At 37.7% G+C, this 12,494-nt stretch overlaps 1 protein-coding gene across 1 annotated transcript; it reads left to right on the top strand.

Annotated features, from left to right (window-relative positions):
* The first annotated feature begins 8,657 nt into the window (after positions 1–8,657).
* On the top strand, positions 8,658–10,588 carry LOC117570953 (uncharacterized). The gene is made up of 2 exons (XM_034252889.2): positions 8,658–8,819; positions 9,335–10,588. Exons 1-2 carry the CDS (start codon positions 8,711–8,713, stop codon positions 10,225–10,227), a joined length of 1,002 nt encoding a protein of 333 aa, XP_034108780.1. The 5' UTR covers positions 8,658–8,710; the 3' UTR covers positions 10,228–10,588.
* Positions 10,589–12,494: the final 1,906 nt, after the last annotated feature.

Raw genomic sequence — 12,494 nt, 5'->3', positions numbered from 1 at the left:
TAGCTTTGACGCCCGTTGACGCGCCACTTGACTGAAATTTTCCGTCTTTGACGATTTTCCATTGAAACGCAATGAAAAGAGATTTGTATCAAAGTTGTGAACAAACAAAATTGCTGACTTGATGCTCAGATAAATTGCAAAGATAGCATGGGGGCGGGGCGGTGAGGCGTCGTATGCAAAATGCTTGACGAAAACAAATCTAATTAGAAAACGTGCAGTTGTGTGTGGTAGAAAGTGTGCCAGCGAGAGAGTGAGAGAGACACTGACTATTTAAGGGGATCGTGGAGGGGGTATGGGTGGGATGGACAGTGACCGCAGGAAGCAAATACAAAAGTATTCTTGTGTGTGAGTGTAAATAGCTAGCCAATCAGCTAGTTTGTATGTGTGTAAAAGTGTGTCATCACTTTGGACAACTAGAAAACTTGTTATTTACTATAACAACAACAAGAGCTTTGCTTTTTTCGTTCGCTGTGTAGTGCAATTTGCTGCTTCTTCTAGACTTCTTGTGCCCACCACATGTTTACACACACACACACGCATTGTAACTTTTGTGAGTGCAAACTAGAAACTGAGAAACTGGGTTATTGGTGCAAATGCGCGCGGGTTTTTTTTTGTTACTTTATGTTGCCTGCCTACTTCTTGTTGTTGTCCCCTTTACTCCACTTGATACACAGGGCCTGTGTGTTAAGTTTGAAGAGTGCGATTTGTTGTTGCTTTTGCACTTGCCATGCGAAACGAAAGCCACAGCGACAAAGTGCAGCTGCAATTTTGTTGCCCTAGCAACGTTAAGTGGGCGGAAATTGCATCAAATGACTAATTTCATTGTTCTTGTTTGTATGTGTATGTGTGTTTGCATGCCTATCGCTCATTGCTCTTTTGCTTTTGAGTCTTTTAATATGATGACGACATCAACATGCCTAAACATGAAGAGAGAAAAAAAAACAAAACCAGTTCCAGAAGCGAAACAAATTTTTGGCGATGACGCCACAAATGCGGTTGCTTCTTCTTCTACTTCTTGTAGCTGCTTCTGCGTTTATGGTTGCTGCTGATGTTGTTGTTGTTGCTGGTTTTACTGCGTTTTATGTTTTATGCTGGAAATTAAAAGACACGCACTCGTAAAAAGAAAGAAAGCTGACCAAAGCATTTCTTCAGCTGTTCTTTTGACTGCATTGCACCCCTTCTTCTTCCCCCTTCTTGATATTCACTTCTTACACACTCTGTTGTGTGGACTTCTTTCGTCTTTTGCCGCCTTTACGAGCAAAACGTGTGTTGCATGTGATTTCATTTAGTTTTCCTCATCTTCTTTGTTTATGTTTAACCACAAACGAAAAGAAATCTCTTTTTTCGGTTTTTGGGCCAAAAGTTAATGCGCCCCAAACACGACGATCGCATTTGTGGTATCCACCAAATCTTTCAGCGATAATCTCCCAACCAATGTCTGCAATTTGTTTATGTTTTGAAAGCTTCCCCTTTAATGAACCGTTTGACTGTGAGCTTTCGCAATACCTTTCTGATTGGAATGTTGGTATCGTGAGTAAAAGAACAGCGATAATCTAATTGCGCTTACACGAGAAAAATTGAGTTGACATTATGGTTAAATAATAAGAGATTGGCTATTAACTATTGATCTATTTTCCATAAACTAGAAAAGATGATCTTTTAACAACTGATTCTAATTAAATTCGACTGACGTTTTATTTCCTGTTTCGTAGCTATTCTAAGTTATATCTGTGGTTATCTTTTTTAGAAAGTTTCTACCTTGACTCTGAGATTTAATTCAGGTTGTGGCATCAGCTGTCAGCGCATAGAGAAACAATCAATTTCATCCGATAGGAGCTGTTTATTCTATATGTAGTTGTGTGTGTGCATGTCAATCGCTTCAGAGAGCTTCCCATTTGAGTTTTCCCCAAAGATAACTGTCATCATCATAGCAACAACAACGATAACAATGGGCATCATAATAATAAAACTGAAAACATGTTTTTGTGCACGTCCGTTCATTTTAATTGAGCTTCTCTAGTTCTGAGCTCAATAGATATGCGCAGTGTTTGTGTGTGTGTGTGTGAGTATGTGTGTAGATTGGGAAGTTGGAAATGACTTTGTAGCTTGACTGAGCTCAGCTTTGCACATTGCGCTTTTGAACTTTAAATTCCAATTCCACACTGAAAATACAGTGTATAAGTTGGTTATGTGTATAGAACTAGTATATAACAAAGAGTATAGTTATTTAACAACTGGAAAACCTTGAAATGTGCACGAGTGACTAATTAGACGGGGCTGGCAATGGAGCTGAACTGAGAACTGAACACCGAGCACTGAGAACTCGCTTTAGGTTCAAATTCCAATTGATTTACATAGTTGCCACACAATGATGATGGTGATGATGATAGTGCGCGAGAACGCTAAACTGAGCTTACCCCAATGAAATGTTTATTGAAATTCCTCACACATACTTACACAGCTTCAAAGGGGTTTCTATCAATTTCCGTCAATTTACATATGTGAAGCTTCCTCATCGTGATAACAGTAAACCAAATAGTCCACGCAATTTGCTTATCACAATTTTTAAGAGTTTCGCATAAACGTTGTATTTATTTATTTTTTGTTATCACTTTGTTACGTTTTGGTGGAAAAATCATTAAGAGCTGTTAACTTTCCACCGTCCGGTTGCAGCTGTGTAGAAATATGCGCGTCTAATGCCAGCGAATAATCATTGGCGAATGGCTGCGCAGCCTTTGCCTTTGCCTCGCTCGACCAAGCCAAGCCAAGCAAAGCAAAGCAAACCAGCAAGCAACCATCCAGTTCCAACCGAAAAATGCGTTCCATATACACACGCACACATACTCACACACGCGCACATATCTGTGCAGTTGTGTGTATGTACATATCCATGTACACTGCTTTTATGTGTATGCGCTGTAGGGGAAGCCAGTGTAGGTCAATGAGAGACAACAACAGCTCCAAAGAATAGTTCGTGTCGTCGTCGTCGACGTCGCGTCGCGTCGTTGGCGTCGCTGTCGCTGGTGTTGTTGCTGTTGTCTTTGTTGTCGCGCAGCTTTTAAGCTCCAAAAGCGTCCCAAAATGTCTGCAGCCAAACGATACTAAGCCGCAGCCCAAGCACTATCAGCTTCAGCTTCAACTTGTGACGAATCTAAGCCGTTTCCAATACAATGGAAAAAGTGCCGCTGGAAGGAAGAGACCCCAAAAAATCACAAAAAATTGCGTTGCTTCTTTGCTCGAAAACTGCGCATAATTTTTTTTTTTGTACAGCAGCTGCGTCGGAAAAGCAAACAGAAAGCTGCGCAGATTGTGTCTTTCGAAATTGTAGCTAAACTCAAGGGGCCCAACACAATGTTGTTTCCTTTACACACACACACACATACGACTGTATTTCTGCCTATTTCCGCAATGTATTTGATTAGGAACGCAGCCCTTATCAATTGCGCGGAATTTGGTTCGTTGGCTGTTGTTGCCAAGCGTCGACCCACTGTGCCGATTTCTCGAATGCAACGCAATGCAAGTTCGCGACTCTTTTTTTGTTCTTTCTTGTTCTTGTTCTTGTCTTTCCTTGCAGGCTGCCCCACCCCTCACCGCATCGTTGGGTTGTGCAACCCTCGTTGGGTGATAGCGGCACCCCTCGCTTTTTGTCGTATTTACTGCGCATGTTTTCCACATTTGCCCCGTGTCACAATTTTTTCTTTCTTCGCTTTTCGTATGTATGCAACTTCTTTGTTTTCCTCAGTCTACCTGAAGGAATTTTCATTAGAATTTGACAACATTTCGCTCATATAAATACTGCGTCTTATCGCTTTGGACTTCTTTTCCGGAATGCAATCACAATTACATATGTATAGACCCTGTGTGTGTTTATTTCCCCAGGGTGGAAAGAAAGTACGATAGACATTCGTATGTAGCTCAGAACCAGTTTGCATTGTTAGCACAAAGCGGGGCGGAGTGGGGGGAAATGGCCAAGATTGATACTTGATACTATCATGACCAATTCTATGCGGAATCAGTTGAGACCTTCGAGCTAAGTGGATCGCATAATTCCATTCAATTGAAGTGCACACAATGGAGGCTCGTTAAGGCAATATCTTTGGGTCGAATTCTCTATCAATAAGTAAATTTTTAAAGTACTTAAATTGTTGCGGTTTTCAAAACTATAATGAGAATTTTGAAGTCCATACAGTAAAATGGATAAAAACTTGTATATCTTAATGAGAAATTTTCAAATTTAAGTTCATTAGAAATAAAATATTTTAATGTTAGAAAATAATAAATTTTAGGATTGAAGATAATTTAAAAAACAATATTTTTATTTTAGAAGGCAATGTACTTTTTAATTAAGAATTTTATAAGGTAGTATATTTAAGTTTATAAAGTGATATAAGTTAAATGTAATTTTTTGTTTTCTTGCTTTAAATAATATTTCTCTGATATAATTTTCCCCTTATTATGAAATCATTAATAATTTTATTTTATCTTCATATCAGAATTGCATAAGTAATAAATTATTTTAGTTGAGGTCTTTGAACCCTTGGTTTTTATTTTCAGCACATAATCGATTTTTATAGGCGCTCGAGTAATCCCTTTCAAATACGATTGCGCAATTGGTTTAGTGACACATCGATTTCGTTAGACGCCGATATAGTCACTCGATCATTTCGCGTGAGTCCCCAACGCCATGCAGTCTGCTCTACCCAGGCTATATTCAGACAAATATGTGAATACATACATATATATATTGTATGTGGGACAAAATTGGGTGAGATCTGCAGCTGTGTGGCACGTGAGTCGCAAAAATAGAATAGAATCAACTTAAGAGATTAACAAAGTAGACGTTGAACAACCGACTGACCAGAGAAGCTGACATCATTCAATTGTAGGAATTGAATACTTAAGTAAACTTCATATAAATTAATAACTGTTTACAAATACGGAGAAAAGTATTCATAGAACTTTTCTTTATAATTACTTTCAATGAAATGAATACCCGACTAATGAATTTTTTACTCATCTTTCTAATGAATACTTGACGCCGTTATCTACGCATTATAATTGGTATCTGTAGCTGCTTTGGCTTTTTAAGTTTCCCAGGCAAAAGGCATTCGTTCGGAGGGCAAACAATTTGCACTTAATTGGAAACCAAAGACAGTGCCGAGACCGAAACTAAGAAGAGAAAAAACATGATTACAGATACAGGCACTCAATAATCAAGGGGAAAACTCGTGAAGATTTCCAAAATGCAGAACTCATTAGCGCGAAAGGAAAATAAAAAAAAAGGTTTCTTACATCAGGTAACAAGAAAATTGAGACGGAAGGAGCACAAGACGGGGAAGTCAGCAGGGGAACACAGCGGCACATCCGTATCCGTATTTTAGAATTTCCATTTGGCTTTAGTAAGTAGCTACACTGAGAGAAAATTCGGCTTAGAGATAATTTGTAAGAAATTAAAAAAAAAATTAATTTTGAGAATAATTATCGTTATTATAAGGAGAAATAACTATGCAATACAAGTTACATTTTATCGAACCCTGCTATATAATCTTACATTATGTTTCTTATTTGCTTTTCTTAAAATTAATCTGTTTAAGTTGAAAGTCTGTTCTTTTCAATTTTCTGGTGAATTTCTTGTAAAAAAATTATATAAAATAAATAAAATAACAAATTTTAATATTTTAAATAATACCAATAGATTTCTTCTGTATAAAACCACAAAATATAAAGAAAGGCATTTTATATTCAATATCTTTCTTTTTCTCCTGTGTATTTAGTAGGGGAATTCCCCCCCAACCACCCCTGTGGCACCGAATTCTCTTACCGTACTGCACTTTGGCGTGAGATAATGAAGGCATTTTAACTGAACGTTGGATGCGGTTTTGTCATAAGCGAAGTGAACCCCCAAAATAAAAAAAAAAAAAAAATTTAAACATGGGTGAAGCAATTCCGGAAAGTCGTAGCCCAAAAAAAGAAGACGACGACAGTAAAGCGGGCCAAGTAAACAAAAAATACAAAAAATAAAAGACGATGAGTTCGAAATGTGTGTGTTTTGATGGTAGAAGAAGGGAGAAGGCGGAGCTGAAGAAGAATGGAAAACATTTACAAAAGAAGTTCGTTGAACCTGCGTAGCGTTGGCTACTTTACAACAACAACAACTACAACAACAACAACGAATGCGACTGCGACTCTGACTCCTACTCCAACTTCATCGTCGTCTTCGCCTTCGTCTGCAGCTCCCTCTTTGACAGCGTCTTCAGCTCCATGAGCAGCGTCTTCAAGTTGAATTTTGAGTTGAGGAAACCCGAACCAGAGCACCAAAGACAACGTGAGAGGGGAAGAGAGAGAGAGAGAGAGAGAGTGGGAAGGACAGCAAGTTGGGGGGCAGACGCAGCTGCACAGCTGCTGTCGAGTGCATTAGACAATAAGGGGCAGCGGTCAAGAGGCGTGGCACACACACGCATACTAGTCAGCTGGAAAGTGGTCGTTGTCTGCGTTAATAAAATAGATGTAGTTTCGTACATACATACATTCATACATACATACATACACATATGCATACATGGATACATACATATGCACATACATACATATGTACATATGTATGTAAGCACTTGCAATATCGCTGCTGTGTCCATCGATTCATTTGTAAAACGCAATACGATCAACATGCAACATGCAACGTGCAACATTCAACGTCTGCCCTCTCGTTGTGGCCACAACACTCAATTCGATTTCCATTTTTTGTTCGTTTCAAATGCAAAGTGCGAATATTTAAACAGCTTTTATCAACAAACATGCGACTACGACCGAATGTATGGATGTATGTATGTATGTACATATATACGTGCATTCGTATTTACATAACAACAACGATTGTGTAGGCATACATACGAATATATGTACATATGTATGTATGTATATACGGTTCGTATGTATATGTATGCATTATGCATACATACCACATGTGTAAGTATTATGTAAATAAACTTACATACGTGTAAACAGAGGCGTAGACAGAAATTAATATCCAAAGGGATTTAAGAAAGGTGTCTAATATAAATATATACATATTAAATAAATCTATTCTATATAAAAATTTGAAGAATATAACTATAATTTATTGTATTTATGTTTTAATTTTATTGTAATGAATTGAACTTGAATTAGCTTCATTTACAAGATATCAAACCAAATAGTAAAAAATGGGGTTTACTTTTGGAATACATACATATATACATAAATAAGTACCTTTTCCACCTGAAATTCTAATAATTTAATGTCATGACATTATTTTTCTTGATTTCAGTTTAAGTAGTTATTAGCAAACTGGTTAAGTCACGTTTGTCACTTGTGTGATGAAAGTATACAATTACATAAATAAGAGTATAGTTTAAATTTAATTGAACTTTGTAATTACATATTTTATATTACTCCGTATATCAATTATTTGTTTTTTAAATTTAAACACAACTTCCCTACATAATAAGCAATTACTTGTACGTACACAATTATGTACGTAATGGAAATTATTTGTATTTAATTGTGTGATAAATATTAAAAGTGATTCAAAGTAAAAAAAGTAATCCAAAAATAATTTAGTTTAGTTATGTTAATATTTCATATTCATGTCAATTAATTTTTTGTAAAATTCACAAAACAATAAGCAAATGCTAAAAGGTATATACATACATACATATGTACATACATATGTTCGTAATTGGAAATTGTTTTGTATTGATTAGAAGTAATGTGGCTACTTAATAAATATAAAACAACCTACATTAAACCGTGCATTTTTATTAACTAATTTAATTCTCTTTTTTTCACTAATGTTTATTAAATTAATTATTATTATTAAATACAAAATTATTTTGTATTCATCAGAAATAATTAGGATACTTAATAAATAAAAAAAAAACGCATTAAAATTTGATTTATCTTTTCTTCCACTAATGTTTATTAAGCATGTTTTTTAAGCATATACTAAAATTGATGTATGTACATACATAATTGCAAATTATTTTTTATTGATTGGAAATAATTTTGTTTCTTAATGAATATAAAAAAAAACCTACAACAAACCTTGCATTGTTATTAAATTTTCTTCCACTGTTTATTAGAGTTTAAAGTAAGTTGGTAATAAGTTACATCAAACAGGTTTTCGTTGCAAACCTAACAACTCAACCCTCTTGACTGCGCTACTGACATGCATACATACAACGACGACGACGGAGGCATGAAAGCGATGAAGACTACGACGACGACGACGACGACGTCGACGATGACGATGCGATGACGACGAAAACGCGAAGAGCGAACAACGAAGACCACAGCAGTAAAAGCAACAACGAAACGACGAAACAACGAAATAACGAAACGATGAAACGATGGCATGACTGTACTATGTACGTGTATGTACAGCAGCAGTGTATACAAACAAACGACGACGACGACGAACACGCACGCACACAAGTTTGCTTTTTGATTGTGTGCATGCGTGTATGTGTGTGTATGTGTATGTCTGTGTGTGCCATGCACAACAACCAGGTATTGTAGATGCTAGGCGGAGGGTATGTACGCGCTTCGCGCCTGTTGCAAAATTCAGTGCCGCTGTTTCGTTCGTGACGAAAGGATGTACGCTCGGTTGTCGAGCGTATGAAACGTACACACACACACACACACACACACACATACATATACCTAGACAAAGATGATGCAGGGGGACAATATGATGAACATGGGGAAGAATGGCGAATTTGATGAGCTCTCTCAGCTGCTCAAATCTTGGAATGTCAGCGAACTGTTGCCGCATTTGCAAGGTAAACAAACACAATTTGATGTATGATCGAATGAATGAATGAATGAGCGATGTTCAGTTGATGTAACTTTTTTATTTTGATTCAATTCATGTATTTATGTTTTTAAATGTATGTAGTTTAATTTTTAGTTTAGTTTTTATTTTTAATGATGTAAATTCACTTTCCATTATACTTATTGTATCTGTATTATCTTTGATGTATTTTAAATGATGTACAACTAATGAAACTTGATTTAAACTTTAATTTAACTGTTTTAGCTCATTTCAAATTGAATACATAATTTTTTTGCTGATGTATATGCAATTTTGATTTTATTGTTTTACACCTGTATTATCATTGATGTAACTTTAATGATGTACAACTAAAGTAACTTATTTATTTGAACACCAAATGCGATGAAAATGTTTTTATACAAATTTTTTAACCTAATGTGAATATACACTTTTGATTTTATTGATGTATTTGCATAATAACTAATGTTTTTAACTGATGTACAACTGATGTAACTTTTGCAGAGGAAGCCATCAACGTGCAGGAGCTGCAGATGCTGAAGCGACATCATCTAAATGAGCTGCTGCGCAACTTTCGCTACGGCACCAGAATACGCTTCGAACATCATCTCGAGCGTTGGCGTCGCTGGATCAATATGCCGCTCCAGGATGCGCCTGTGGATGCGGAGACGCACTGCAGCAGCAGCAACAACAGCTGCGGCATTGGCGGGGGAGGTGGCAACAAGACTGTGACCCACTGCAATGGCTGCCAGTGCAACATAAGTGCGCCGATGACGATGACAGAGTCGCATTCCAAGAACGATCTGCTGGATGATCAAAGCAAGCAACTGCCCTCGGAGCCATTTGTCTCGCTCAACGAGGAGCCCGACGGATCCGCCTTCAATGTGCCACTCCCACTCGGCGATCACACGGAACTAGTGCACACCGAGCTGGTGACGTCGGATCTGATCAAGCCAGAGCTGCCGGAGATGGAGTGCAGCGTGGAGAGCGGCGTCACAGTGTTGGCCATATTGCAAGCGTCGCCAGTGAAGGCGCATGCGCTGCTCGAGCGATTGGGACACAATGAGCAACTGGATGCAGTGCAGCGATTGCTGCTCATACAGCTCATTTGCAGCTACTACGAGGACAATCGATTGCATTTGACGCTGCAGCGAAGTCATCTGCTGGAACGCGAGATTCTTCAGCTGTTCCCCAAGGAGCAGTTGTGCTTCTATCGCACCGAGCGACGTGGCAAGATCTATGTGCGCTTCACCAACATGAAGAGGAACAAACGCATCGGTAGCCAGCGGGATCAGAAGCGGAGACGCGAGGAGTCGGTGGCGGCGCCTTGCAGCTATGTCTCGAAGCAGGGGACGTATGGGGGCGATGCCATGTCCAGTCCGGAGAGATCAGATTGAATACACTATAAGCACTAGCCATAGCCTTAGCTCATAAGCAAGCATCTCTTAAAGACATGCTGCCTACTAACTAATATATATATTCTATATATATATATATACATAATAATCTTTAAGTTCCCTGATCGGCCATCAGTATATCAGATATTCTATCAATTTTACATTGTTTAAATTGTAATTTTAGCTACTCTATTCCTTCTTCTCAGTCCTATTTATCACGAGCCTATTTTTATCTATCTATTTAAGTTAATAATTAATTTCCGATTTCTTTTACTGGTTAATTTTTTAAATAACTCTTTTATCTCAGCTAGGTATTTATAATATTTGAGTTACCTTAGACATTCTGCCATGCAATTGTAGTTTTAATAAAATTGCAGTTGATATTTATGAACATTGAAAGTTGTTTGTTTTTTAATTGCAGCGAAAAGCTGTTGAAAGCTCTGTTCTGGGTTAAAAGCTGATTAATTTGAGAGCTTATCTGAGTCTTGTCTTGTTTACAGCTCTTAACAATTTGTAGATTTAATGTATATTCAAATCGTTTGAAAGTTGATATTAATGAACTTTCAAAGTGTATTATTAAAAGCTATATAATGGTTTGAAAGCTGTTTCAGTTGAGAGTTTTATTGAAGTTTATTTGGTTTACAGCCTTTTATATTACATTTTAATTGATTATTTCATGGAATTACGGAGGCTTATTTTTGTTAATTGAATAATAAAGCTGTTTTATGGGCTTTTCTAGGGGTTGAAAGCTCAAAGCTGTTAAAGTTGAGAGTTGTAGAGAAGTTTATTTGGTTTACAGCCTTTGTTTTGATTAATTTTTTATTGAACATACAAAGTATAATATTTGTTAATTGAATGAAAGAGCTGCCTATAGCTTTGCTAGGGGTTGAAAGCTCGCAGCTGTTTAAGTTGATAGCGTTTACTAGAGAGCTTTCTCTTGTTTACCGTCTCTTGGGTAGAGTATCTGAGCATCGTTTCAGGTGGTCTGGCCGCAATCACGTAGTGAAATAAATCTAGCGAGATACGCGGTGACACTTGGCCAAGTGTCGGAGGGTGACGAGTGATGGAGGGTTTGGGTCACGTAGAGCGAAGACAACGAAATGCTTTGGCTGTTCACATTTTCTTTTTGGCCAAAGTCAACACAGAAACAGAAGACAGCGCGAGCGTGCTCGTCTATCTACTAGAATATTACATGTGTACATATATTTATGGCTTTACGAGCTGTCGTTGTTGTTGTTGTTGTTGCCATAAAGTACACAAGTAGCCAGACAATTTGGCAGGCGACAGCGAGAAAGAGAGAGCGCAAGAGAGAGAGAGAGAGAAAGAGAGTGGAATACTGATTACATCAGCAGCAGAAAATAGCCAAGTTTTAACAATTGGATCGATTAGTTAGCTGACTTGGCGACGAAGCGAGCACTTGTATCTTACAGATACAGATACAACTACAACTACACATATACAGATACAGCTACACAGTCACTTTGTTGGCACTATGTAAACTTAATTAAAAAATTTGCAATATGGAAAAGTTGCCGTCAGCTTTTCGTTTGAGCGAAACTACGCGTAGCTACAAAAATACAACAACTGTCGCCTGGCAATTAAATCAGCCAGAACGCAGCACAGTGCCGCCATCTGTTGTTGTAGCTTGCTGATAATGATGATGGTGCAAAAGATGTGGCAATTGCCCACGCCCTCATGTGGGCGACTCTCTATCTGTGTGTGTGTGTGTGTGTGTCTGCTGACTCTCAGGCTAATTAATTACGCGCTTCGCGCTTTTAGCTGTTGCCAGCGTTTTGCACTTGAGTCGCTTGTTTTCTGCTAATTGACTTTATCTCATTGTCGCGACAATGAACAAACAAAACTATCTTGCAGATACACATACACACTCATCCATATGTATCTGCGTTTGATAAGAGTGCAAAAATCGTTCCATTTCGTATCTTTTGTTAATAACCAATTTTGATTTGTTTTTCTTTCGAATTTCCCAATGCATTTCCATGCTCTACTCTCCAACAAAGGGGCGTGCATATTGTATATTATATAGACCTATACTTATCTGTATCTATGCATGTTTGTATGTGTGTGCGTGTGGAAATGTCTGTTTTTTCATGTATCTAATGGATACACGCAGCAGACAAACGCTCTGCAGCTGGCCACACGATAAATAGGTCGTCGGCTACAAAACTATTTGTCGCTGGCCACAACCACAACTACAGCCAAAGCTACAACTACAGTTTATGTATTTTCAAAATCTATATGTGTGTGTG

The sequence above is a fragment of the Drosophila albomicans genome, chromosome 3 (assembly GCF_009650485.2).
Source record: "Drosophila albomicans strain 15112-1751.03 chromosome 3, ASM965048v2, whole genome shotgun sequence".
In the NCBI taxonomy this organism is placed as follows: Eukaryota; Metazoa; Arthropoda; class Insecta; order Diptera; family Drosophilidae; genus Drosophila; species Drosophila albomicans.
Note: the sequence above shows the minus strand (reverse complement) of the source record. Positions and strands in the feature narration are given on the sequence as shown.